Source organism: Odocoileus virginianus, unplaced genomic scaffold, assembly GCF_023699985.2.
Source record: "Odocoileus virginianus isolate 20LAN1187 ecotype Illinois unplaced genomic scaffold, Ovbor_1.2 Unplaced_Scaffold_1, whole genome shotgun sequence".
Taxonomy (NCBI): domain Eukaryota; kingdom Metazoa; phylum Chordata; class Mammalia; order Artiodactyla; family Cervidae; genus Odocoileus; species Odocoileus virginianus.
This window is the reverse complement of record NW_027224263.1, coordinates 2785474-2811496: the sequence shown is the minus strand read 5'-3', so window position 1 is coordinate 2811496 and position 26023 is coordinate 2785474. Positions and strand designations below refer to the sequence as shown.

Here is a 26023-nt window from a genome sequence, read left to right as displayed (position 1 = left end):
AGAAGTAAAAGGAATCCAGATAGGAAAAGAAGAAGTGAAACTCTTGCTGTTTGCAGATGACATGATCCTCTACATAGAAAACCCTAAAGACTCTACCAGAAAATTACTAGAGCTAATCAATGAATATAGTAAAGTGGCAGGATATAAAATTAACACACAGAAATCCCTTGCATTCCTATACACTAACAATGAGAAAAGAGAAAGAGAAATTAAGGAAACAATACCAAATTCACCATTGCAACAAAAAGAATAAAATACTTAGGAGTATATCTACCTAAAGAAACAAAAGACCTATACATAGAAAACTATAAAACACTGATGAAAGAAATCAAAGAGGACACAAACAGATGGAGAAACATACCGTGTTCATGGATTGGAAGAATCAATATTGTCAAAATGACTATACTACCCAAAGCAATCTATAGATTCAATGCAATCTCTATCAAGCTACCAACGGTATTTTTCACAGAACTAGAACAAATAATTTCACAATTTGTATGGAAATACAAAAAACCTCGAATAGCCAAAGTAACCTTGAGAAAGAAGAATGGAACTGGAGGAATCAACTTGCCTGACTTCAGGCTCTACTACAAAGCCACAGTCATCAAGACAGTATGGTACTGGCACAAAGACAGAAATATAGATCAATGGAACAGAATAGAAAGCCCAGAGATAAATCCACATACCTACGGACACCTTATCTTCGACAAAGGAGGCAAGGATATACAATGGAAAAAAAAAAAAAAAAACCTCTTTAACAAGTGTTGCTGGGAAAACTGGTCAACCAGTTGTAAAAGAATGAAACTAGAACACTTTCTAACACCATATATAAAAATAAACCCAAAATGGATTAAAGATCTAAATGTAAGACCAGAAACGATAAACCTCCTAGAGGAGAACATAGGCAAAACACTCTCCGACATAAATCACAGCAGGATCCTCTATGACCCACCTCCCAGAATATTGGAAATAAAAGCAAAAATAAACAAATGGGACCTAATGAAACTTAAAAGCTTTTGCACAACAAAGGAAACTATAAGCAAGGTGAAAAGACAGCCTTCAGATTGGGAGAAAATAATAGCAAATGAAGCAGCAGACAAAGGATTAATCTCAAAAATATACAAGCAACTCCTGAAGCTCAATTCCAGGAAAATAAATGACCCAATCAAAAAATGGGCCAAAGAACTAAACAGACATTTCTCCAAGGAAGACATACAGATGGCTAACAAACACATGAAAAGATGCTCAAAATCACTCATTATCAGAGAAATGCAAATCAAAACCACAATGAGGTACCATTACACGCCAGTCAGGATGGCTGCTATCCAAAAGTCTACAAGCAATAAATGCTGGAGAGGGTGTGGAGAAAAGGGAATCCTCTTACACTGTTGGTGGGAATGCAAACTAGTACAGCCACTATGGAAAACAGTGTGGAGATTTCTTAAAAAACTGGAAATAGAACTGCCATATGACCCAGCAATACCACTTCTGGGCATACACACTGAGGAAACCAGATCTGAAAGAGACATGTGCACCCCAATGTTCATCACAGCACTGTTTATAATAGCCAGGACATGGAAGCAACCTAGATGCCCATCAGCAGACGAATGGATAAGGAAGCTGTGGTACATATACACCATGGAATATTACTCAGCCGTTAAAAAGAATTCATTTGAATCAGTTCTAATGAGATGGATGAAACTGGAGCCCATTATACAGAGTGAAGTAAGCCAGAAAGATAAAGAACATTACAGCATACTAACACATATATATGGAATTTAGGGGTAATGATAACCCTATATGCAAAACAGAAAAAGAGACACAGATGTACAGAACAGACTTTTGGACTCTGTGGGAGAAGGCGAGGGTGGGATGTTTCAAAAGAACAGCATGTATATTATCTATAGTGAAACAGATCACCAGCCCAAGTGGGATGCATGAGACAAGTGCTCGGGCCTGGTGCACTGGGAAGACCCAGAGGGATTGGGTGGAGAGGGAGGTGGGAGGGGGGATCGGGATGGGGAATACATGTAACTCCATGGCTGATTCATGTCAATGTATGATAAAACCCACTGAAATGTTGTGAAGTAATTAGCCTCCAACTAATAAAAATAAATGAAAAGAAAAAAAGAAAGCATAATAAAATGCTGATAATAGGTTTCACAGTACTTAACTATGTTCCAGACACTGTGCTAAGCTGGTTTAGATGGATCATCTCACTTAATCCTCCCTAAAACTCTGCTAGGTGGGTCCTTTTATAAAGGAAAAAAAAAACTTGCCAAAGGTCACAGAGCCCATAGGTGGTAATTAAAACTTGAACTGTGATGGCAGAGACTTCTTAACCACTGTGGGTGTCTATTTAGGATTGTCTTTGGGAAACAGTATGTTGGGTTTATTACCCAGGAGTTCTTAGGAAACAGTATCAGAGGACAAAATTAGGGAGGGGGAAGGACCGAGTAGTCTAGGAAATAATGTCTGAATTTAGGCCTGAAAGATAAGCAAGAGTTAGCTGATATGCTGTGTATCTCTTAATTACCTGTTTTTCATTCTTTACTTTGTATCTTGGGAGGCTGACTCCAGGAGGATTTGCATGCGTTCTGATTTCTGGTGGGGCTTGGCCACTTGTTGGTGCTCATGAGAGATCAGAGGACGGAGAGAGAGGTCTGCCTATTTACTGACTTTGCCTCTTCTCTGCTAAGCTGCCATTTTTGGCAGTTGTTGCCAGGTGCTCATTGGACAGTCTCTTTCCTATTGGCTCTAACCAGGTCTTTCCCATGGCAACAGTCCTCCATCAGATTCCAGTAATACTTCTCTCCTCTCAGTTCTTCAGACCTGGAGATAGTAAACCATCTCCTATGTTGCTAGTTCACTGATGCTTTAGGTTCCCTTAGCTCCTTCCACTCTTCTATAAATAAACCTTTAAAAAATCTTTTTATTGAGAACTGTTTCTGATAGACTCTATTTTCTGTTTATTTCCTGAGTTAGAATAAAAGATACATTTAGTATTGTAATATTCACATACATGATAAGAATTCACAGTAAATCACTACTTATAAGTAATGACTGTATTGAATGTCATGTAATATTATTAGGTCGAGTTAAAGGGTGACTGAATGTGCTAATAATAAACCCTGCCAGCGTGTTACAACTGTGTTGTGTTCTTTACTCATTAAGGCCTTTCTGTATCTGTGATTGGTATCTAGTGTTGGAAGTAGTTCTCACACATCTGTCTCACTCCCATATGCTCTTTTCCACCCAATATATTTTTTTAAAAAATGACTTGTACATGATTTATTGGTAGAATACACATGATACAATTTATTTCCCTCAGTGGGGGTTTAGATTGAAATATAGTTAAGGTATAGTATTATATTAGTTTTAGATGTACTTGTACTACATGGATTGTTGTTTGCATACCATACACTTTCTTTTTTTTTAATTTTTTTTTATTTTTTTTTTCCATTTATTTTTATTAGTTGGAGGCTAATTACTTTACATCATTACAGTAGTTTTTGTCATACATTGAAATGAATTAGCCATGGATTTACATGTATTCCCCATCCCAGTCCCCCCTCCCACCTCCCTCTCCACCCGATCCCTCTGGGTCTTCCCAGTGCACCAGGCCCGAGCACTTGTCTCGTGCACCCAACCTGGGCTGGTGATCTGTTTCACCCTAGATAATATACATGTTTCAATGCTGTTCTCTTGAAACATCCCACCCTCACCTTCTCCCAGAGTCCACAAGTCTGATCTATACATCTGAGTCTCTTTTTCTGTTTTGCATATAGGGTTATCGTTACCATCTTTCTAAAGTCCATATATATGTGTTAGTATACTGTAATGGTCTTTATCTTTCTGGCTTACTTTGCTCTGTATAATGGGCTCCAGTTTCATCCATCTCATTAGAACTGATTCAAATGAATTCTTTTTAATGACTGAGTAATAACACCAAGGAAACCAGATCTGAAAGAGACACGTGCACCCCAATGTTCATCGCAGCACTGTTTATAATAGCCAGGACATGGAAGCAACCATACACTTTCTTAAGAGAAATAGTTATAGGATGTTAAAACCCTTTTAGAGAGTCTTTGGGATTTCTCAATCACAGATATAAACAAGGATTTCAGTTTATCCAATAGTGATTCTTTTTGGGGAAATGGAGAGAAACAACATTGTACCATACTTGAGTTGCTACGCTACCCTCCCTCTCCAGCTTTATTGAGATACAATTGACATACAGCATTGTGTCAGTTTAAGGTCTACAATGTGATGATTGGATATACAGATGTATTGCAAAATGATTACCACAATGTTAATTAAAACATTTATCACCTCACATAGTTACTGTTTGTGTGTTATGAAGAGAACATTTAAGATTTTACCAACTTTCAAGGATACAGTACAGGCTTATTGATCACAGTCATCATGGTGTACATTAGATCTCTAGACTTATTCAACTAGAAGTCTATACCCTTTGACCAACATTTTCCCATTTCCCTCCGCCTAGACACAGGCAACCACCAGTTTCTCTGTTGCTATGAGTTTGGCTTTCTTATGTTTCACATATAAATGAGATCATGCAGTAGTTGGCTTTTTCTGTCTGACTTATTTCACGGAACATAATGTAAGGGCTGATTCTGCTGTCCTCATTTGAGAATGACTCTGTTCTAGCATTGAAAGAGCCATCCATAGAGTTATTCATGTAGCACAACTGAATTTACATTACTAGCTATTTTAAATATTTGAAACTAGGTATAAATATGTATGCTTTATGTAATAATTCTTGTTGATTTGTGCTAAGTAATGCCAAAGAAACATCATCTAGTGATATAGTGATAGTTGGGGCCTTTACTGGTTGGTTGGTTTTGTTTGTTTTCTGTTTTCTATGTATTAGCTTGGTAGTTAGTATATCCCAAACCTTGAACTACTTCTAATTTTCCAAAGAGCTGTGAGCAAGAATCCTTTTGTTGTTGTTGTTAACTTAGCTTCTATTAAGATGAAATAGGAATGCCTCGTGTATAAGGAAATCATTTTAAGAAGCTGTAAAACTCTCTGCCAGGCTGTAAGAGTCACAAGGTAATAGTAAGAACAACATTAGGATTATATTCAACATTGTTGGATGTTTTGGTGCTATTTGAGAACAAGTGAATATATTTAAAAGAAAAGAAATTTTTTAAAGTTACTTTATGTGACATGGGGATGAATTATTTATACTTTCAGTTCAAGTCAGTTCAGTCGCTCAGTCCTATCTCTGTGACTCCATGGACTGCAGCACGCCAGGCCTCCCTGTCTATCACCAACTCCTGGAGCTTGCTCAAACTCATGTCCATTGAGTTGGTGATGCCGTCCAACCATCTCATCCTCTGTCGTCCCCTTCTCCTCCTGCTTTCAGTCTTTCCCAGCATCAGGTTTTTTCCAGTGAGTCAGTTCTTTGCATCAGGTGGCCAAAGTATTGGGACTTCAGCTTCAGCATCAATCCCTCCAATGAATATTCAGGACTGATTTCCTTTAGGATTGACTGGTTTGATCTCCTTGCAGTCCAGGGGCTCTCAAGAGTCTTTTCCAACACCACAGTTCAAAAGCACCAATTTAGTCAATGTTTAAAACACTTCCATTCAATATATTTATTAATTGGCCACACCACGTGGCTCACAGGATCTTAGTTCCCCAAGCAGGGATTGAACCCAGGGCCATGGCAGTGAAAGCACTGAGTCCTAACCCCTGGACCACCAGGAAATTCTTGTAAGAAATTTTAGATAAAGTTAGTGTATAGAACTGAAGAAACCCCTATACTTGCTCTTAGTGTTTTTGAAATAGTAAACAAGTTAGTGAAATTAATTCTTTAATAAAGTAAATATTTCCATAATGCTAAAGACTATTAAGATTTTGTAAATAAAGTATTTTCAACTAAAGGCTATCTGTGTTCGTGTAGTTCTTTTCATATTATTTAATATGTTGCTTACCTTTCAGGAAATCATGGATAGAATTTATAAGAATGTTATGAGCAAAGTCCAAGAGATGAATTATATTCAGAAAACTCTGTTCAAGATAGGGTATGATTACAAATTGGAACAGATCAAAAAGGGATATGATGCACCACTTTGCAATCTGTGAGTATATTTCACAGACTCTGTAGTTTGAGCCTTTAAATCTTTTTGTGTTTTAATATCTGGACGATGAATAAGTAAATGACAAGTTAATTTAGTTTGAGCATCGCCACCATGATCATAACATTGAATTTCTCTCTTAACGTCTAAGCTTTGTTGCTTATATAGCAAGCAGAGGACCTTGAACTCTAATCTTGGCAGTTTAACAAATTTTAATAATTGGCATACATATGTAAGATTTAATTATAAAATTTGGTCTCATGAAGAAAAACTAGAGTAGACTTTTTCTCAAGATAGTTGAGAAAAAAGTGATCTAACTAAAAAAGTGATTTTCAATATTTATTTTGTGTGAAGGTTTCTGATTTATTGTATTCATAAAATAGCATATTAAGCATATGAATATAATGGTTATTTTAAGTGTAGTGCTGGGGAGTCAAGATGAGGAAGTATTTTTCATTGGAAGGGAAATAAGATAGATGACAAAATGTTCCAAAGATAACTTTACGTTTTTTCATTTGACATCATCCTTTTCTTTCATTTACTGTGTGTCAAAGCAGTTTCCCAACACCATACAGTTTTCTTTTTGAATTTTTCAGAGTTTTTCTAGCATTTTTTAAGGTGTTACTAGTTGTTGCTTTGATCACCTCTCATTATCACAATGGTCCCAAAATCTAGATGTTCAACCAAAGTTGAGACATCTTTTCCAGAGGCTATGAATTAGTGCGTCACCAAGAATAATCTATGCATACATTAAAATATAGATATCCAGCGGGAATTTGCGGTGTGACACAGAGAGCTCAACCCAGTGCTCTGTGATAACCTAGAGGGGTGGGATGGGGTGGGAGATGGGAGGGAGGTTCAAGAGGGGAGGGGACATATGTATACCTGTGGCTGATTCATGTTGATGTATGGCAGAAACCAGCACAATATTGTAAAGCAATTATCTTCCAATAAAAGATTTTTAAAAATAATTTGTCACCCCTTTTTATCAAGGATACTGTTTAAAAAAGTGAAGGCTCTGCTGGGAGGGAATGTCCGTATGATGCTGTCTGGTGGAGCACCCCTGTCTCCGCAGACACAGCGATTTATGAATGTCTGCTTCTGCTGCCCAGTTGGTCAGGGTTATGGATTAACAGAAACGTGTGGTGCTGGGACAGTTACTGAAGGTAAGTTTTTTTTTAATTAAAATTTATTGAAGTATAGTTGCTTTATAATGTGTTTGAACATCAGCATTTTTAACATGGCAAATAATTATATAATTATAATTGCTGTTGGGAACTGTGGTGACTTTATACCTCTTAAGTAATATTAGATTCAGTGCAAATCTACATATTTTAGTTTTAGAAACTTCTAATTGAGCCATGTGTACCCTTTATTTGTAAGCCTCATAAATATTTATGACACATTGTCAGTCCTCAAAGTTCTGTCACCCTGGTCTTGTAATCTCTCTCTAAAATGATCACTTCCTCAGAGCACTGTGCTCTTGGATTCGGTATCACTTTTTTTCTCTCCTAGCTTTCTTTTTTTAATTAATTATTATTGGAGTAGAGTTGCTTTATGACATTGTTAGTTTCTGCTTTTACACTTTTGTGCTCCCTCTTGAATCTATGTTCCTATCCTGACTTCTTGTTTGCTTTTTTTTCTGTTGTTTTCAACAGCCTACAGCAGGGTTTCTCAACTTAAGCACTGTTGAGATTTTGAACCAGATAATTCTTTATTGTTGGGACTGCTCCTGCATGTTGTAGGATGTTTAGCCTGCTACATAGCCGCCAGATGATGTGACAATGAATTATATCTTTAGTTGTTGCCAAGTATCCCTGGGTTGTGAAACAATGGAGTAGAGCAATTCTTTTTTGTTATCTCGCTTTCACTTTAAACTCCTGTCCAAAGTCAATGCCATTGTCCAAAACATCTGTCCATTGCAACATTGTGTATGGCAGTGTTATTCAGTTCAGTTGCTCAGTCATGTCTGATTCTTTGCGACCCCATGGACTGCAGCACGCCAGGCTTCCCTGTCTATCACCAACTCCCGGAGCTTGCTCAAACTCATGTCCATCGAGTCGGTGATAAAACCATTCAGGGCATTAGCTTTGAAGTCATTGGATTGTTTATTTTTAATATCTTTAAATTTCACCCGATCTCCCCATTTTTTTCATTGGATTGCTCCCTCCCCTGGCTTCCACCTTTGGCATCTCACCTTTTATTACTTTACCATGTCCTGAAGTAACAGCCTTTCAACTGCTGTGTCTGCTTCTATTATATCACTTCTGATTCATTCTGTATTCTTCTGTTAGACATGTCCACCTCAAACACTGCTTCATACCTGGTGAACCTAGATTTCAAACATCTCTATCCTGGCACCATTGTACCTATTCATCATTATTTCCCACCTGTATATACACCTGGGTTCTTTTCTCCAGACAAGCCAATCTTCTTACTCTCTCTTGTATTTTCTGTTCCCTTCTCTTGGAATGCCCCTTTTGCTGTCTGGTCCCAGCCATCTTCTCATGTGCAGCTCTTCAATTAAATCTTTCCCAGCCATTTCATTTTATGTTGACCTTTCTATAGCCTCCAAGGTGCTAGTGTGCTCACCTTCAGAACCATGCAGTTTACTATTTGATGTGCTTTTCTCTCCAGGTAGTTTGTAAGCTTGGTGAGGGCAGGGTGTCCTTACCTTTACTGTGTTTTCCTCACAGTGTTTAATGTAATGCTAAGGTACATAATAAGTTGTCCATAAATACTTGATTAATGCATGCAACAATCACATACTACAAAAGGACAATATATCAGTGAAATGTCTTGCACTAATTAATATCCTTGTTACTCTTCCCTTATAGTTACTGACTATACCACTGGCAGAGTTGGGGCCCCTCTTATTTGTTGTGAAATTAAGCTGAAAGACTGGCAGGAAGGTAAGCATTTTATGACAAACTCTAGTGTTTCTAGATATGCTGAAAATCACCATGAGCGTCTAGACTTCCATTTTTTAAAAGTGTTAGGTGGTCAGTGGTAGCAAGTGAGTCTTTGCTGTTGCTTGTTTTTTGTGCTTTTTCTTCAGTAACATCATTAGGTTTCCAATAGAAAAAGAAAATCTCTAGAAACTAGGCATGAAGATTCTGAACTTGGGACTACTTGATGGATGGTAAAGAGGAAAACGTTCTTAATGGGGCATTTCCTGGGTTCAGAGAAGGATAAATGTCCTATCCTTTGAATCTCGAGTTTACTGCTGAGTAGATTTGGGCTGAAAAACCCCAGATTTTCAGGGGTTACAGTGACTAATCACACACACACGCTTCCAACTTCTTAGCTCTTCACCCCAGCAAACATTTTTATAGTTGAGAATCCACTGTCTAGCTTTGTATAGTTTAATTTTTATAAGTAACTGTAGAAGGTGAACCACTTAGAGGAGACCTGTGCTTTACAGACATTAGTGATAATCCTTTTCTGTAAATCAGCTGAAGGCAAAAGTAACGCAGTCTTCTGTGATGAAATTGTGAAAAAACATTACGTATATTCATTAACTGCAAAATAATTAACAACCTAGCCATGCCAGATGAAGAGTAATTAAAAAGTTTAAGATTTCCTTCTATTTTTAATTTACTGTATTTGGTATATAATATGTAAACTTAAGACATACAACATGTTATTTTGATACCTTTTTATATTGTAATATGATTGTTGCTGTAATGACATTCAGCATTTCTATTACATTACATAATTGCCTTTTCTTTTTAGTGGATGGGATAATTAAATTTTAGTCTCTAAGCAAGTTTGATGGATATAGTACAATATTATTGTCTGTTTAAAAAAAATCAAAGCTTAACTTTTGAAAAGGGAGTATTCACCTTAGGATGGAGCCATAGACTGAAATTTTAAAGGACCAGTTATCTTGTTGTACATATCCCTTAGGTTGTTCAAACCCAAGAAAATGAATGGGCTTTGTCTGACATAAGTTTGAAGTTTCTAGAAGTGTTCCTCCTATGTGACTTTTAATTATATGTGCATTATTGTTGGTGCTCTATGAGCAAACAACCATTTCTTTTTAAATACCATGTTGAAAAGCCAGTTTCATTCCCAGGTGTTTTACATGTTGAAAATAAGTCTTCCTCCATTCTCCCATGGTAGTGCCTTTCCAGCTTTAGAATGAAATTGAAAAAATATAGGGGCTGTGTGTCTATGTTACACTGGGCATGAGCATCAAAATTGCTGTATTCAGTGGGTTATTTATTAAGCAGTTGAATCAGAGAAACATGGTATATTATAAAACTTGGTAAGAATAATTTTGCCTTTAATTTTTATTTTCTGATTTTTCTTGTACTGGGCTTTAAGGTCAGTTTTGTGGGGAGTGGGTCCATGTTTGGAGTTTTCCTTGCTATGAAAGAATCTTTGCCTTATATGATACGAATGATGTTCATGCTTTACATACAGTGAGTTTTGTCATATTGAAATATTGAATTGTTTTAAATTTATAAGAGTAGCTAACAGCTGGGAAGAACTCTGCTTTTAATTCTTTTATGACCTAAAATCTAACCAGAATCTCAGTTTATCAATTCGAATTTTTGTGTATTTTCCTTAGAGTAAGCTTTGTTCAGTAATAAACAAGTAATGAGTGTGATAAAATGTTTCAGTACTCATTGTCAATGATTTCGGTGCTTTCACTTTTAAAGCCATGACTGGCCAGAGTCAAAGTGAAGAAAATAATGTTTCCGTCTCACTTCATAGCTTCCCTGGTGGCTCAGATGGTAAAGAATCTGCCTGCAATGCAGGAGACCCAGGTTCGACCCCTGGGTCAGGAAGATCCCCTGGAGAAGGGAATGGCTACCCACTCCAGTATTCTTGCCTGGAGAACTCCATGGACAGAGGAGTCTGGCAGGCTACAGTCCATGGGGTTGCAGAGTTGGACATGACTGAGCGACTAACACTTTGTTACTTCATGATGTTGCCTTTGAGAGCACTTACTCTCAAACTGCTCTCTTTGATTAAAACAATATATCTGAAACACATTTTATATCAACATATTAATAATTTATTTATAACAGCTTCAAGTATTATCCTACTTGGGGGTGATTTTATTTTAGTAGACGTCTGTGAACCCTAAACTCTAATGATGTTCTAAGTGTGAAATTTTCAAATGGGTTGGTACTTCTGCAGTCACAGTCACCCTCTATCCTCACGCAAATCTCAGTAAGTACTAACTAATATGCTCCTGTAGAGTGAAGTAAAATTTGACCAGTAGAAAAATATTAGCAAAGGATCTTTAAGAATTAATGCAAGTAAATTTTGTTTTGAAACAGTAACTAAATAGCTTTTATGACCTCCAGGCGGTTATACAATTCATGACAAGCCAAACCCCAGAGGTGAAATCGTAATTGGTGGAAAGAATATCTCCATGGGATATTTTAAAAATGAGGAGAAAACGGCTGAGGATTATTCTGTGGATGAAAATGGCCAAAGGTGGTTTTGCACTGGTGATATTGGAGAATTCCATCCCGATGGGTGTTTACAGATTATCGGTCAGTGTGTTCTCTTTTTGTGCTTGTCTGTAGTTTTTGCAACTTCAGCAACTATGAAAGGTAATATTGGTCAAGTCATTAATAACATTGATGATGGTTCTATTGGTTTAAACTTTAGACATGTTATTTAATTAATGTCTGTGCTTCTCCATCTGTGAAATAGGGACAGCAACATTGACCTGGTAGGGGTTTGTTAGGATGAAATGAATTTGTATGTATAAAATGCTTAGAGCAGGGCAGTGCCTTCACCTTAGTAAGTGGTAGCAGAACCAACATTAGAGTGGGCAGACATAAGTTTGAAGTTTCTGAAAGTGTTCCTCCTATGTGACTTTTTAATTATGTGCATTATTGTTGGTGCTCTATGAGCAAACAACCGTTTCTTTTTAAATACCATGTTGAAAAGCAGGAAGATAGCAGTTGATAATGAGAAAACAAAAATTGCTCAGAACAGGAATTTTTGGTTGTTTCTTTGTGGGTTTTTTCCTTTTTTTTGTCAACTACATTTGGTTCCATATAACCATGTACTGCAACATACTCTATTCTAGGGCTTCCTCACCATTTTCCTCCCCACCCAAGAGGCATTATGGACACATTATTTTCCCTAGTGGCCACTTATATGACTCTAACTAGCCTAGACTCTTAGAACGAACTTTTTGGCCAACACATCTCAATTCTCAACGTTAATCTATTCTGAGAATGTCAATTGGCTTGGCACTGCCTTTATTGAGCCTACTAGAATAGACTTTGAAGTTCAAAGCTACTCCAAAATAGCCCTCACACTACTCACTTTAATCAGGCAAAAGTTAAAAATTTGACTAGCTAATACCGATCACAGTATTGGGTCTCATTCAGGCTCTTTTCAAGCCATAAAATTTCCTCAGTCATACCTACAGTGGTCCATTTAAATCTGTCTCTGGACCCATATGTGACCTGAATAGAATCAGAGATTTCCTGAAAAAATCTGGTTCTTTGCCTAGAAGTTTGATCTGCCAGGGAAATTTCCAGGAAGCATGGCTTGATTTAGAACCAGTAACCTCCTCATTGCCTTTTTCCCCTTGATCCTTAATTGTGCTAGAATCAAAGATTGGCTCTGTTGGCATGTAGAGTGGGTTCCCAGCCTATGAGTAGGGATGTAAGACAACCTGATGATTAGCCATGCTGTGCCATCGTGTGCCAGCATGTTATTAGAGCACAGTCATTTTAACAATAAAAGATTGAAAAAGAAAAACTTTTGGTGTGGGATGTAACATTTTAGCCAGTACTTCTTTAAGTAGGCGTTTTCTTTTTAACTGATATGTGTGAGCAGGCATTCTATATAACAGGATTTTAAAAGTATCTTTATAACTAAAGGGTTAAGGCAATGGGATGGAAAAGAAATCAAAATTGTACATACCTGTACTGTGGTAAGCTAACATGCTTCATGACTTACAGACCGTAAGAAAGATCTGGTGAAGTTACAAGCAGGAGAATATGTGTCTCTTGGGAAAGTAGAAGCTGCACTAAAGAACTGTCCACTTATTGATAACATCTGTGCTTTTGCCAAAAGGTAATTCTAAAGTTGCATTTGTTTCATATACTTACAGTAACAGGATAATGGGGAAAATATTGATATAATCATAAGGAAAACATTAAACTTTTAGAGTTGGGGAATGTTATACATTTTATGAAAGTTCTTGAATTCAACAGCTTAAAGGTCATTTGAGATAATCCAGACATTTTAACCATTTATGGATCACCTACAATGTCTTGCTATGCCACAACAGTTATTTGATTTAACATCCATAACAACTGAAACTTAGCATAAGTAATTTTCCTAGGAAGGTAACACAGCTAGTGTAAGTTTTCTAAATAAAAAGCCTGAGAGACTGAACCATTTTCTTTCTTTATATGTTAATATGGTTTATTTTTCTAGACTTTATTACTCCCTTTAAAAAATTTAATTATAAAAACACAAAACCTAAGTTCACCATCTTAACCATTCTTTTTTTTATTATTTAAATTATTTATTTATTTTACTTTACAACATTGTATTGGTTTTGCCATACATTGACCTGAATCCGCCATGGGTGTACATGTGTTCCCCATTCTGAAACCCCCTCCCACCTCCCTCCCCATCCCATCCCTCTGGGTCATCCCAGTGCACCAGCCTCGAGCATCCTGTCTCATGCATCGAACCTGGAGTGGTGATTTGTTTCACATATGATAATTTACATGTTTCAATACCATTCTCCCATATCATCCTGCCCTCACCTCTCCCACAGAGTCCAAAAGACTGTTCAATACATCTGTGTCTCTCTTGCTGTCTCGCATACAGGGTTATTGTTACCATCTTTCTAAATTCCATATATATGCGTTAGTATACTGTATTGGTGTTTTTCTTTCTGGCTTACTTCACTCTGTATAATAGGCTTTCTTAATACAGTTCACTAGCGTTAAGTATACTTACATTGTTGTACAACCAATCTCCAGAACTTTTCATTGTGCAAAAATGAAACTCAATGTCCATTAAACAACTCCACATTTCCTCCTTCCCCCCATCCTCCCCACCCCCTGTCCACCAACATTCTCCTTTCTGTTTCTGTGAATTTGACTACTCTAGATACCTTAAATAAATAGAATCATACAATGCTTATCTTTTTGTGACTGGCTAGAATATTATTCAGCCATAATAAGGAAGGAAATTCTGATACATACTACAGTATAGATGAACCTTGAGGGGAATTCTAAGTGAAATAAGCCAGTTACAAAAAGATAAGCACCATGTGATTCTGTTTATTCAAGGTATCTAGTGCAGTCAAATGGCAGAATCTCTTTCTTTCTCATGGCTTAGTAATATTCCATTATACATATACACCACATCTTTATCTGTTCATCCACTGATAGACATTTGTTTCTGTATCTTGGCTATTATGGACTAATGCATGCAGTCCACTACATGGACTATGCAGCTGTGAACATGGACCAGCTATCTCTTTGATATCCTGTTTTCATTTCCTTTGGATATATACCCAGAAGTTAGATTACTGGATCATATGATAGTTCCATTTTTAATTTTTTGAGGAGCCTCCATACTGTTTTCTGTAGTGCCTGCACCAATTTGCATTTCCATCAGCAGTGCACAAGTGTTCCTTTTTCTTCACATCCTCCCCCAAACTTGTTATTTCTTGGCTTTTTGATAATAGCCATTCTAACAGGTATGAGGTGATATCTTATTGTGGTTTTGATTTGCATTTCCCTGGTATTGAGCACCTTTTCATGTACATGTTGGCCATCTGACCTGTATGTCTTCTTTGGAGAAATGTCTGTTCAGATTCCCATACCTATTTTAACTGAATATTTTTTTCTATTGAGTTACATGAATTCTTTATGTATTTTGGATATTAGCCCTGTATCAGATATGATTTTCAATTGCTTTTCTCCCATTTTGTAGGTGGCCTTTTCATTTCACTGATGGCTTCCTTTGCTGTGCAGAAGCTTTTTAATTTTATATGCTCCTACTTGTTTGATTTTGTTGTCTTTGCTTTTGGTGTCTAATTAAAAAAACTATTACCACACCTATGTCAAAAAGCTTCCACCTTTGTTTTCCTCTAGGAGTTTTATGGTTTCAGGTCTTTGCCCATTTTTTAATAGAATTATTTTGTTGTTATTGAGTTGTATGAATTCTTTATACATGCTAGATATTAACCCCTTATCAGACATATCATTTGCAAATAGTTTGTCCAGTTCCATAGATTGCCTTTTTATACTCTTGTAACCTTTGATACACAGAAAATTTTTTATTTTTGTTGTACTCTTCATCTATTTTTCTTTTTTGCCTGTGCTTTTGGTATCATATCTAAGAAATCATTGCCAAATCTAATGTCATAAATCTTTCCCCTTGTTTTCTTCAAGGTGTTTTATTATTTTAACTCCTACATGTTTAGGTCTTTAATCTATTTTGAGTTAATTTCCCTATGTGCTATAAGAAACAGATGCAGCTTCATTCCTTTGTATGTGGATATCCAATTCTTTCAGCACCATTTGTGTTAGAGACTGTCCTTTCCCCATTGAGTGGTCATGGTGCTCTTGTTGAAGATCATTTAACCATATATGCAAGGATTTATTCTGGACTGTATTCTATTCCATTGGTCTATCTATATGTCTGTGTTTATGGCAGTACTCTGGGCTTTATTACTTCTTAATGAACTTGTAACAAGAGAAATATGTATTTGGACTTACGTGTACTATTTTTGTTGAATTTATATTTTAATTTCTGTTCTGTTTTGTTATCTAAATTTTTAGTGACCAGTCCTATGTGATAAGTTTTGTGGTTCCTAATCAGCAAAGGTTGACACTTTTGGCACAACAGAAAGGGGTAGAAGGAACTTGGGTTGATATCTGCAATAACCCTGCCATGGAAGCTGAAATACTGAAAGAGATTAGAGAAGCTGCAAATACCAGTAAGTAAGAAATTTTTTGTCTTCTGAAGTCCTCAAAAGTTATTTAATGAGGTCCTATGCATTAGGCTTTTCAAGATGTCTATTTGTTTTGTTTTGATAATAAAATACATGTTTTTTTTTAAAAAACCTGACTCTTAAATTATATATAATGAATTTTCTTGTTGAAAGGATCTTTAAATGTTATATGGTGAAGTAACCTATCTAGTTCTTTATTGAATGTCACAGCATCCCTGCTAAGTGGTCATCTAGCCTGTGTTTGGAATGGTCTGTCTTTGTTCTCATTGGGCTTCCCTGATAGCTTGGTTGGTAAAGAATCCGCCTGCAATGCAGGAGACCTCAGTTTGATTCCTGGGTTGGGAAGATCCCCTGAAGAAGGGAAAGGCTACCCACTCCAGTATTCTGGCCTGGAGAATTCCATGGACTGTATAGTCCATGGGGTTGCAAAGAGTCAGACACGGCTGAGCGACTTTCACATGTGCCCTGGTGTGAATCTTTTATCATTTACTATTGTGTATACTTACTTGGTGTGGGCCCTTTTAATCTAGAAATCTCTGCTCTTTGTTTCTGGGAAATACCCATTTACCTTTTGTTGTGTGTTTGCTTTTCTTTCATAGTCTTTCCCTCCTTTAAGTTTTGGGTTCACGTTTTTATCTGGGATTACTTTTATATGACTGTTGACCTTCTACATTCATCCTCTTATTTTCATATCTATTTTTTCTTTTGTATTCTGTCTCTTCCGTTTTGTTTTATATTCTGGCAGATCCCTCAACTTTATCATTGCTTCAGTCTATTGAATTTCCAGCTTCTAATAACAGAACTTAAATTTTCAAGAGCTCTTTCCTGCTTTCTCAGTGTCCTTTTAGTAGCTCCAGTTGCTCTTTCATGGGTGCAGTCATCCTCTGAGGATAACTTCTATGAAGTTTTCTTCTCCTGTTACTGTTTCTGTTTCCTCCAAGTTCCACTTTCTGCTTGCTTTGGTTAGCCTCACATACATCTGCTGACCTTTGTCCATTCATATTTGAGAATGAGGTACTATAAAGCTATTTGGAAAACTTACTGGGCTTCACGAAAAGTTACTCAAATGTTAATGTCTTGGGTAATACTGTTTCTGCAAAGAAGACTTCTCCACTCTCTTCCCTGGAGTGATATTAACCTAAGTGTCAGTTTTCTGGCAGCCACAAAAGGGACTTGGGGCTGGGGTTGGGGTACATAGATCTTCCCCTCACTGAATTCTTAGGTTTTCAGCTTTATTCCCTCCCTCTACTGTACCTGGTGTCCTTGAGTCCAGAGTCTCTAGTTCAGTTGGGGCTTCCCAGGTGGCACTAGTGGTAAAGAACCCATTTGCCAATGCAGGAGACATAAGAGATGCAGGTTTGATCCCTGGGTTGGGAAGATCCCCTGGAGGAAGGCATGGCAACCCACTCCAGTATTCTTGCCTGGAGAATCCCATGGACAGAGGAGCCTGGCAGGCTACAGTCCATAGGGTCACAAAGAATTGGACATGACTGAAGCAACTTAGCACACACACACCTGTCTCCAGCCTGGTTGGGGAAGAGCAGAGTGAGAACTGTCCTCTAAAGAGGCGGGGGTCAGCCCTCCTGTTTTCAGTGTGCCTCTCATCTCTTTCTTTGGCCCCTGTAGCTTCTGTCTGTGGGCTCGGGAAGTCGGTTTGCCTCTGTCAGTGTCCTTCAATGTCAACAATTAGCTTTTTAGCCCATTTGCTTTTGGTCTTCTAAGATTTTGTTGAGTCCTCTCACCTACTGTCCTCTTTCTCGCATTTCTGTTTTTTTTTCCTGTGAGGTTAATACCTTTTTAATATAAAAAATTATTTTCAAACTGTTTATTTTCCAGAGGAACCTGTATAAACTGTACTCTTCATGCTTAATTGGAAGCTCTTAACCTAGTTTAACCTGTTGCTGTCCCTCCAAAAAATGAAAATATCATTTTTCTAAGGATAGGTTACCTATATTCATTCTAAACTACTGGACAATACAGAAAATTTAAAGGAAGAAGCAAAAATCACTTGATAGTACTTACCTTTGGGTGGTGACATTACATATGGTATATATACTTAATGTATCAATGTCATCTACTTTCTTCTAAGTCAGTAGATATAGAATTGCATTACCATTTTTTTTACCTAAATAGTATTCAGTATAGGAGTATCTACTTGTTAGACTTTTTCCCTCTACTGTTAAACAAATAGACCCCCACCTGTTCTTGCCTCCCAGTCAATTTATTTTCTTATGTAATTATTTTATTAGTATGAATCCTTAGCCATTGAATTTCTTTTTTTTAAATTTATTTATTTATTTTCATTTATTTTTATTAGTTGGAGGCTAATTACTTTACAGTATTATAGTGGTTTTTGCCATACATTGACATGAATCAGCCTTGGATTTACATGTGTTCCCCATCCTGATCCCCCTTCCCACTTCCCTCCCCATCCCATCCCTCTGGGTCTTCCCAGTGCACCAGCCCTGAGCACTTGTATCTAAATGTAGTATTTTAAAAACAACTTCAGTCAATAGGCTGAGCCACCAGGGAAGCCCCAATAGGCTGTTAGTCACTCTCAAAGTACTAATGGACTAGAATGTGACTTGAATAATTCATCATTGAATATTTAACTGTGTGAAAGCAATAATAAGGAAAGTTTTTCAGGCTGGAAAATGGAATAATATTCTAGGATCTAATACATCTACATAACTTTCCTGTGTTTGGAATGGGCATGAAACTGAACAATTCATGATTTGGTTAATGAACAGTAATCATGAGTTAAGTCTGTATAACTCAAGAGCTTGTCTGTGCCACAAAAGATTTATTTTACTAATCTTTTGCTTCAGATTGTAACTTCAGAAACTGAAAGTGTTAGTCACTCAGTTGTGTCTGATTCTTTGTGACCCCATGGACTGTAGCCCACCAGGCTCCTCTGTCCATGGAATTCTCTAGGCAAGAATACTGGAGTGGGTAGCCATTCCCTTCTCCAGGGGGTCTTCCCAACCCAGGGATAGAACCTGGGTCTCCCATTCTTGAACTTTTGAGCCACCAAAGAAGCCCTAATTTCAGAGACTAAGGCAAAAAAAGTATAAAATAGTTTTGATTGGTCTCAGCTAAATCTGCCTGAGATCATGCACTGTTCACAGCAGGCCTGTTCATGTTTTAAATATAAGTGCAAGGTATTGATAAGAATGCAAAATAATTGTTTTGGGGTGATTTGACAATTATCACTGGCTAAAATAACTGACATTTGCTGCCACCTTCAGGTCACATTTCATAATGTCCTAGGTAATTCTGATAAAATGCCATGACAAAAATTGTCTCCTCTAATCTTTTTCACTTGTTGGCAGTTTTTCCTTTTTATAGGAAACTGTGTGATTGCCTATTGTTCTCTATAACTTGTGGTACTAGATAATGCTTAGGTGTTTCCAAAACTGGGAAACCTCTGATGCAGCATTTAAAAAATATGTATGCTTTATTTGCTTGTGTGCAATTGAAATAATATGCCTGCTTTGTGTCATTGTTGTCAGTGTTTCTGGAATAGGACCTAGGTAAGCAGGGAAAGTAATACAAAATAAAAGATTTTGGAGCCCGATCAATACTTGAGTTATTCCCTTGAAATTCAAATTTGGCCTTATTTCAGGGACCTCTGTGTACCTGAGCTGTAATGTATCATTGGAGTAGATACAGTTAATTTGAACAAGTTTTAATAGTGTTAGTCGCTCAGTCATGTCCGACTCTTTGTAACCCCATAGATTGTAGCCTGCCAGGCTTCTCTGTCCATGGAATTCTCCAGGCAAGAATACTGGAGTGGGTTGCCATGCCCTCCTCCAGGGGATCTTCCTGACCCAGGGATCAAACCTGGATCTCCTGCATTGCAGGTGGATTCTTTACCATCTGAGCCACCAGGGAAGCCACCAGGGAAACAAGTTTCATATCCTTTTAGTTACCTTTTTAGGCATCACTTCTAGGAAGTTGGTTCTAAGTAGTTCAAAAGATTACTTTTCATACTCAGCTTTGTATTTTTCTCTTATTTTAATGAGAAACTCAATAATGCAACCAAGCTTTCATAAAACTTAGACTAGCCTTAGAACAAAAGCTTCATTGAATTTGAGTTCTTTGTGCCTATCACTAAAACCAAGTTATCCCTAAAGTTACCTAAGGCTGTTTAGTAGTAGTTTTAAAGCATGCCGATGTTTGTGTCTTCAAAACTGATGTTTTAAATGATAGCATATAAAAAATAAAAATAAAATAAATGATAGCATATAAAATAAAGCTCATCTGTAGATTAACATTACTGTTAGTAGTGGGCCTTCAGAATCTTAAAGAAGACATTGTATTAATAATAAGTAACTTGACTGAATATAACTTATTGAAATTTAAAATTATTGAGTACTATATTGATTGCTTCTCTTTATTTTCACCATTTTTCTTATATTTCTTTCAACATGTGTTGTCTAACTCAAACCCATTATGTGCTACATCAGTTCTTGTATCGTTTAAAAGTATGAAATTCACAACCCCCTTTTGATTCTTATTTGAATTATAATAAAGTTTCTGAAGAAACTAGAGGCTAATTTTCTGTGGAATGAGTGAATAAACATGTATGTGCTTCTTGAGGGCTCAGTGTAGCCTGTGAATGGCAGTGAATAGAACAAAACCCCTGCTTTCATGAAGCTTACATTTTAATAAGTGAGACACATATACAATGTATGGGGTGGTGATAAGTATTTTGAAGAAAAGATAGCATAAGGGGATACAGAGAGACAAAGGGACTTCTGTTTTGTTAGGAGTGGTCAGGGAAATCCTCTCTGAGGAGGTGGCAGTTGAACAGACACTTGGATGAAGTAAGGAAGTGAGCTGTGCAGCTACAATAGGGAAGGCTATTCGAGGCAGAGGGAGCAGCAGATAGACTCTAAATCGGAGGGTGTCTACACACACATATATATAGTGTGTGTGTGTGTGTGTGTACTCAGTCGTGTCCGACTCTTTGCAACCCCGTGGATTGTAGCCTGCCAGGCTCCTCTGTCCATGGGATTCTCCAGGCAAGAACACTGGAGTGGGTTGCCATGCCCTTCTCTGGGGATCTTCCCAACCCAGGGATGGAACCTGCATCTCCTGCATTGGCAGGCAGATTCTTTACCACTGCACCGCCTGGGGACATATATATTAGGGGAAAAAACTGCATAGAACAAAACCATCCAACTGAAACAATTGATGTGTACTTTGAGAAGTATAAAATGAAATTATAAGGTGGTGGTATTTAATTAACTATAACATACCATTAAGTAAGTTTGTCTCATCACCTGCCTCATCTAAATCCTGCAAAATTCATGTTTTATTGTTTCTCTCTCTCACTCTTCCCCCTCCTTTCCTCGCTCTCTCCCCCTTTCCTCTCCCTGCCCCCACACGTCTCATTTCAGTGAAACTGGAGCGATTTGAAATTCCAATCAAGGTTCGCTTAAGCCCAGAGCCCTGGACCCCTGAAACTGGTTTGGTCACTGATGCTTTCAAACTGAAAAGGAAGGAACTGAAGAACCATTACCTCAAAGACATTGAGCGAATGTATGGGGGCAAGTAAAATGCTGAGCTCGTATTTACAGTTGTGCAGAAGGTGGCTTGGTGTTTTTTTGTTCTAGAGTTTTAAGCCTGGTGTCGTTGAACTGTCTGTTAGAATGTAAAGTGTATCGTTCTAAAGACATAGTAACAAAAAATCAAAACCAAAAGTGATTAAGTCTACTTTAACTAGTTTCCATAGCTCTAGTGAAGCTGAAATTGAAAAGTTATTTCCCTGTAGCTGTGTTATTAATTTTAGAACAAAACTTTGTTTTTAAAAATTAGCCTAAGATTATACTTGTTTCATTAAAGAAAAAAATTTAATGTTGAACAAAATAAATTAGAGCTGGAGCAGAATGTAGTTTGAGGAAATTTGCAACTTCCAACGTCTACTGTCTTCCTAGTTCAGAAGATGCTTAAATATTAAGCATGACCAAAAAAATGTATTAACATTACTCAAAGCAGAAGTGCTGCAGGGCTTTAAAATTCTCTTCCAACCATTTGTCTTGTAATGTAATATACGGAATCAAATAAAAACATTGGAAACCATTTTAGGATTCATAATTGTTGTGTAGGTTAGACGTAGAATCATTATAATATTGTGAATAATTACAGTGCCTGAAGTTAGAATAAAAACATATAAATGCACCAAAAAATATCTAGTAATACATTTAAAGGGAAATTGAACTGTTATTTGAAACTTGGAGATGAAAAATCAGTAACTAATTATTTGAATGGCTTAAGTATAAAAGTACATCTTCAAAATGCTGAAAATTGCCTTTCTCTTTTTGTTCAAAATAAGACTGAAATCAAGAGTTAAAATGATAGAAATTTAATCAAATTTTAGTGGGAGCATTTTCTCTGTTAGAAAAGGTGATGATATCCTGAGTATTTAGAATCCTGACCCTTACATAGCATTGAACCTGGGAAAGGATTTAGACTCTGAATTTATCTTTGATAACGGGGATTGATTTTAAAGTGTATTAAATCACACTCATAATTTAAGGTCTGTTTGCTATTGCTGATTTGATTCTTGATCAATTTGTATTTCTAAAAGCATTTCATTTTGCTTTAATTTTAGCAAAGCGGATTATGACAAATGAATTCCCTGCTATCTTGTTTAAATCTATGAATGATTAATTAACTTGGATGAATTTGGGGAAGTTAAAGGGAAGAACACTGTTACTACTTTTTTTCCTGTTTGTAAGAAGAGTTTAGAAACTGGAAATGCTGGATTTGGGAGAAGGGAAGTTACTCAATAAGGGACTGATATTTGTGCAGTAACTTTGTGTGTGGGCTTCTTTTTGAATCTTTAATTGAAATCTGGGATTATATATCCCTGAAATATAGTCACACTTGAACCATAGTTACTGTAAAAAAAAAAAAAACCACAAAACTTCTTAATACTGTTATTCTTTGCACTTTTTTCTTAGTCATTTTATATATATACATATATATATGCCTATATATATATATGTTGCTTATATTGCTTTGTACAGTTGTGGGCCACCACTGCAACAAAACACATTCTTTTTGCTCTAGAATATTTATAAAGAAAATATTTAAATATTATGTATATGGTGGTTAAAAGGAAAAATCATCTGGTGTTATTATAAGCAAGAATGAAGGTTTTTGTAAAGAATGTTCAGTGTCTGCAATGTAAAATTTGAAGCAAGGCCCCCTGAAGTTATGTGTATGTGAGTATTCTCATTTTTCCCAAATTGCCTTTGAAGAGTGAAAAACCATTCTTACAAGTAGACTACTGTTCAGCTTCTGCTGTTCCTGGCCCACTGTTTATCCTCTAAGGATGAAGTACTTAGACTTTTTCAGTATGTGACCTCCCTTTTTGGAATGGTGATTTAAAATGTGTGAGTGCATGCATACATACTCAGATATTTGCACCCCCACCCACTCCCATCTCCCAAAAGCTAGAACACTGCCAACTAATCTGTTGTATGGGTCCTTTCGAAACACGTAATTAACACTTAAGGATGGGTGCTGCTAATTCTTTGTGAAAATCCAAATATTGTTAAGGGACCAGGGAGATGCCACTACCCCATGATTTTTCATCAAAAAATACACTTGTTTATGTAAACAGATCTTTCCATATTCATGGTGACTTTTCAAGTATTTGAGCCTACAGATTTTGATCCTACATTTTTATACCGGTTTAAATTGTTCACTGTTATTATTACATGTCAGCCATCAAATAAAGTTGTACTTTAAAAATTTCCTACAAGTATGTACATTTCTAAGATGAACACCTGTGACTTTTGCTTTAATTACATGAAAATATCTTGCCTCCAAAATTTCCTACAAGTATGTACATTTCTAAGTCAAACACCTGTGACTTTTGCTTTATGTGAAAGTATTTTGCCTCCTTGATATTTGTATTGATTCTTTTTTTTTCTGGAGTGGAGGTATAATTGTATCACTTTTTGGAACTGAGATACAGATGAATGATTCAAAAAGTCAGAAGTTAAGAATGTTTCTATGGTCATAAAGATTGATTAATAATCTTTGCCTATATTTTCCTGATGGCACATTACAGATGTTTCTGGAATAGCAAGATGAAAACAGATTAAAGATTGTGGGGTATTTGAGATTTGGAGAGAGATATTTTAATTTTCAAATGTAGTTACAAATTAGAATGTATTCATATTTGTATTTTCTGTTCAAATGCACGATTGCCGGATTGTTACTTAGATTTTCATGTTTTCCTTGATGAAAAGCTTTGTTCTGGTTTTTAAGTTTGCACTCGAATCTTAAGAAATAAATCCACCCATGTTATCAAGCCAGTTCGTGCTTAATTATGTGCCAGGATAAAATCTGCAAATTTGAGGAATATTAACCAAACTTTTAAACACATATTTCAAAAGTACTCATCTCTAGGTTTATAGAATTGCACTAAGCAGATAACCTGGTTTGTGGAAATCACATCCATTAGTTTGGAGGATTGAACCCAAAGCTGTTACTTTTGTACAGTTAATAGAGTAAAATTCCTTTGTAGCACTGATACTGTGGGACAAAACATAGTCATTTTGTGTGGATTGTTAGCATGTGCTAATAAATAATTGTTACCTTCAGGCTAATTAAAATTTATGGAGAAATTAAGTTACCTGAGTTATACGAGGGTATATATAAAATGGTATTAGAGACCGGGAACCATTGCCTGAGTCTATTTCCTGGCTTTGCCACTCACTAGGTGTGTGACTGGGCAAGTTTGTTAACATCTCTCCACTGCATTTCTGCTTCCTGAAAAATGAGGTGGATTGATAATAGGATGGTTGTGAGGGTAAAATGAGTTAAACTGTTTAAAACATAGTAAGCATATGTTACCAGCACCAACAAAAACATGTTAGCTGTTATCATCATCATTGTTATATCCAGGTAACATTCATCAGTCAAGTGTTTTAACATACTGGCTGGCACACTCAGGGACTCAAAGGACTGCTAGCCCCTGAAGACTTTTGGATTTAGAGGTGAGGAGACCTGGGCTCACTCTGTCACTAGTTTTGTAGCCGTGGACAAATCTCTCCCTTAGCTTTAGTTTCTTTTTCCTATATCAAAGAAAGAAAGGGGGAAGACTGGACTTTAAAAAAAAAAGCCCTTTGTAAATAGAGAAAGATGAATGACAGAAGAAATAAGGAGTGTAATTGACCCTAAGTCCCATCACATTTAGCTTTCTTATTGTGATTTTGCTATCCCAAGGTGAGTTTTTGTTTTTTTAAGATGCCCTCGGTCCCAAGTTTCCTATAGGGATATGAGGCTGTAGATGATGCCATGCTACTAGGTATCAAGAGTTTCTGTCACTCCCATGTTCTGTCTTTAAAAAGCAGGGCTGTGCATACACAATTCAGCAGTGCTTCCAGGTTTTTTTTAAAAACATGATCCATGATGCTGTGACCATACATTTCTGTGTATCCTGCTCGTGCTCAGTCCCTCAGTCGTGTCTGGCTCTGTGATCCCATGGACTGTAGCCCACCAGGCTTCCCTATCCATAGGACTTTTCAGGCAAGAATACTGGAGTGGGTCGCCATTTCCCTCTCCTGGGGATCTTCCCGACCTAGCAATCAAACTTGCATCTCCTGCCTTGGCAGGCCGGTTCTTTATACTGAGCCACCTGGGAAGCCCCTGCTTCTGTGTATATGAAACAATATTTTATGACAGTGTTTATGTGAAGAAAAAACGAGATGACCAGTGACTTTCATTTATTTAAATGCTGGTTGTCATCCTCTCTACACTGATTTCATGACCCCATAAGATGGTGCTGTCCGATGGAACTCTGTGAGGTTGGAAATGTTTTGTATCTGTGCTATCCATTACAGTACCACTAGGCCATCAAGCATTGGAGATGTGGTTAGTGTGACTGAGGAACTGAGTTTTTCATTTCATTTCCATGTTGGATAGC

At 36.9% G+C, this 26023-nt stretch overlaps 1 protein-coding gene across 3 annotated transcripts in view; it reads left to right on the top strand.

Annotated features, from left to right (window-relative positions):
• The window catches only part of ACSL4 (acyl-CoA synthetase long chain family member 4), a 77627-nt gene extending 53221 nt beyond the window's left edge, over nt 1–24406 (top strand). For all 3 annotated transcript variants that reach the window (XM_020886678.2, XM_020886681.2, XM_020886679.2), the window contains exons 10-16: nt 5971–6110; nt 7101–7273; nt 8945–9019; nt 11429–11620; nt 13052–13166; nt 15902–16059; nt 21480–24406. In XM_020886678.2, coding sequence (XP_020742337.2) covers nt 5971–6110; nt 7101–7273; nt 8945–9019; nt 11429–11620; nt 13052–13166; nt 15902–16059; nt 21480–21637 — 1011 coding nt within the window. In that variant the 3' untranslated portion in view covers nt 21638–24406. The remainder of the gene's footprint in view (nt 1–5970; nt 6111–7100; nt 7274–8944; nt 9020–11428; nt 11621–13051; nt 13167–15901; nt 16060–21479) is intronic.
• The last annotated feature ends 1617 nt before the right edge of the window (nt 24407–26023 follow it).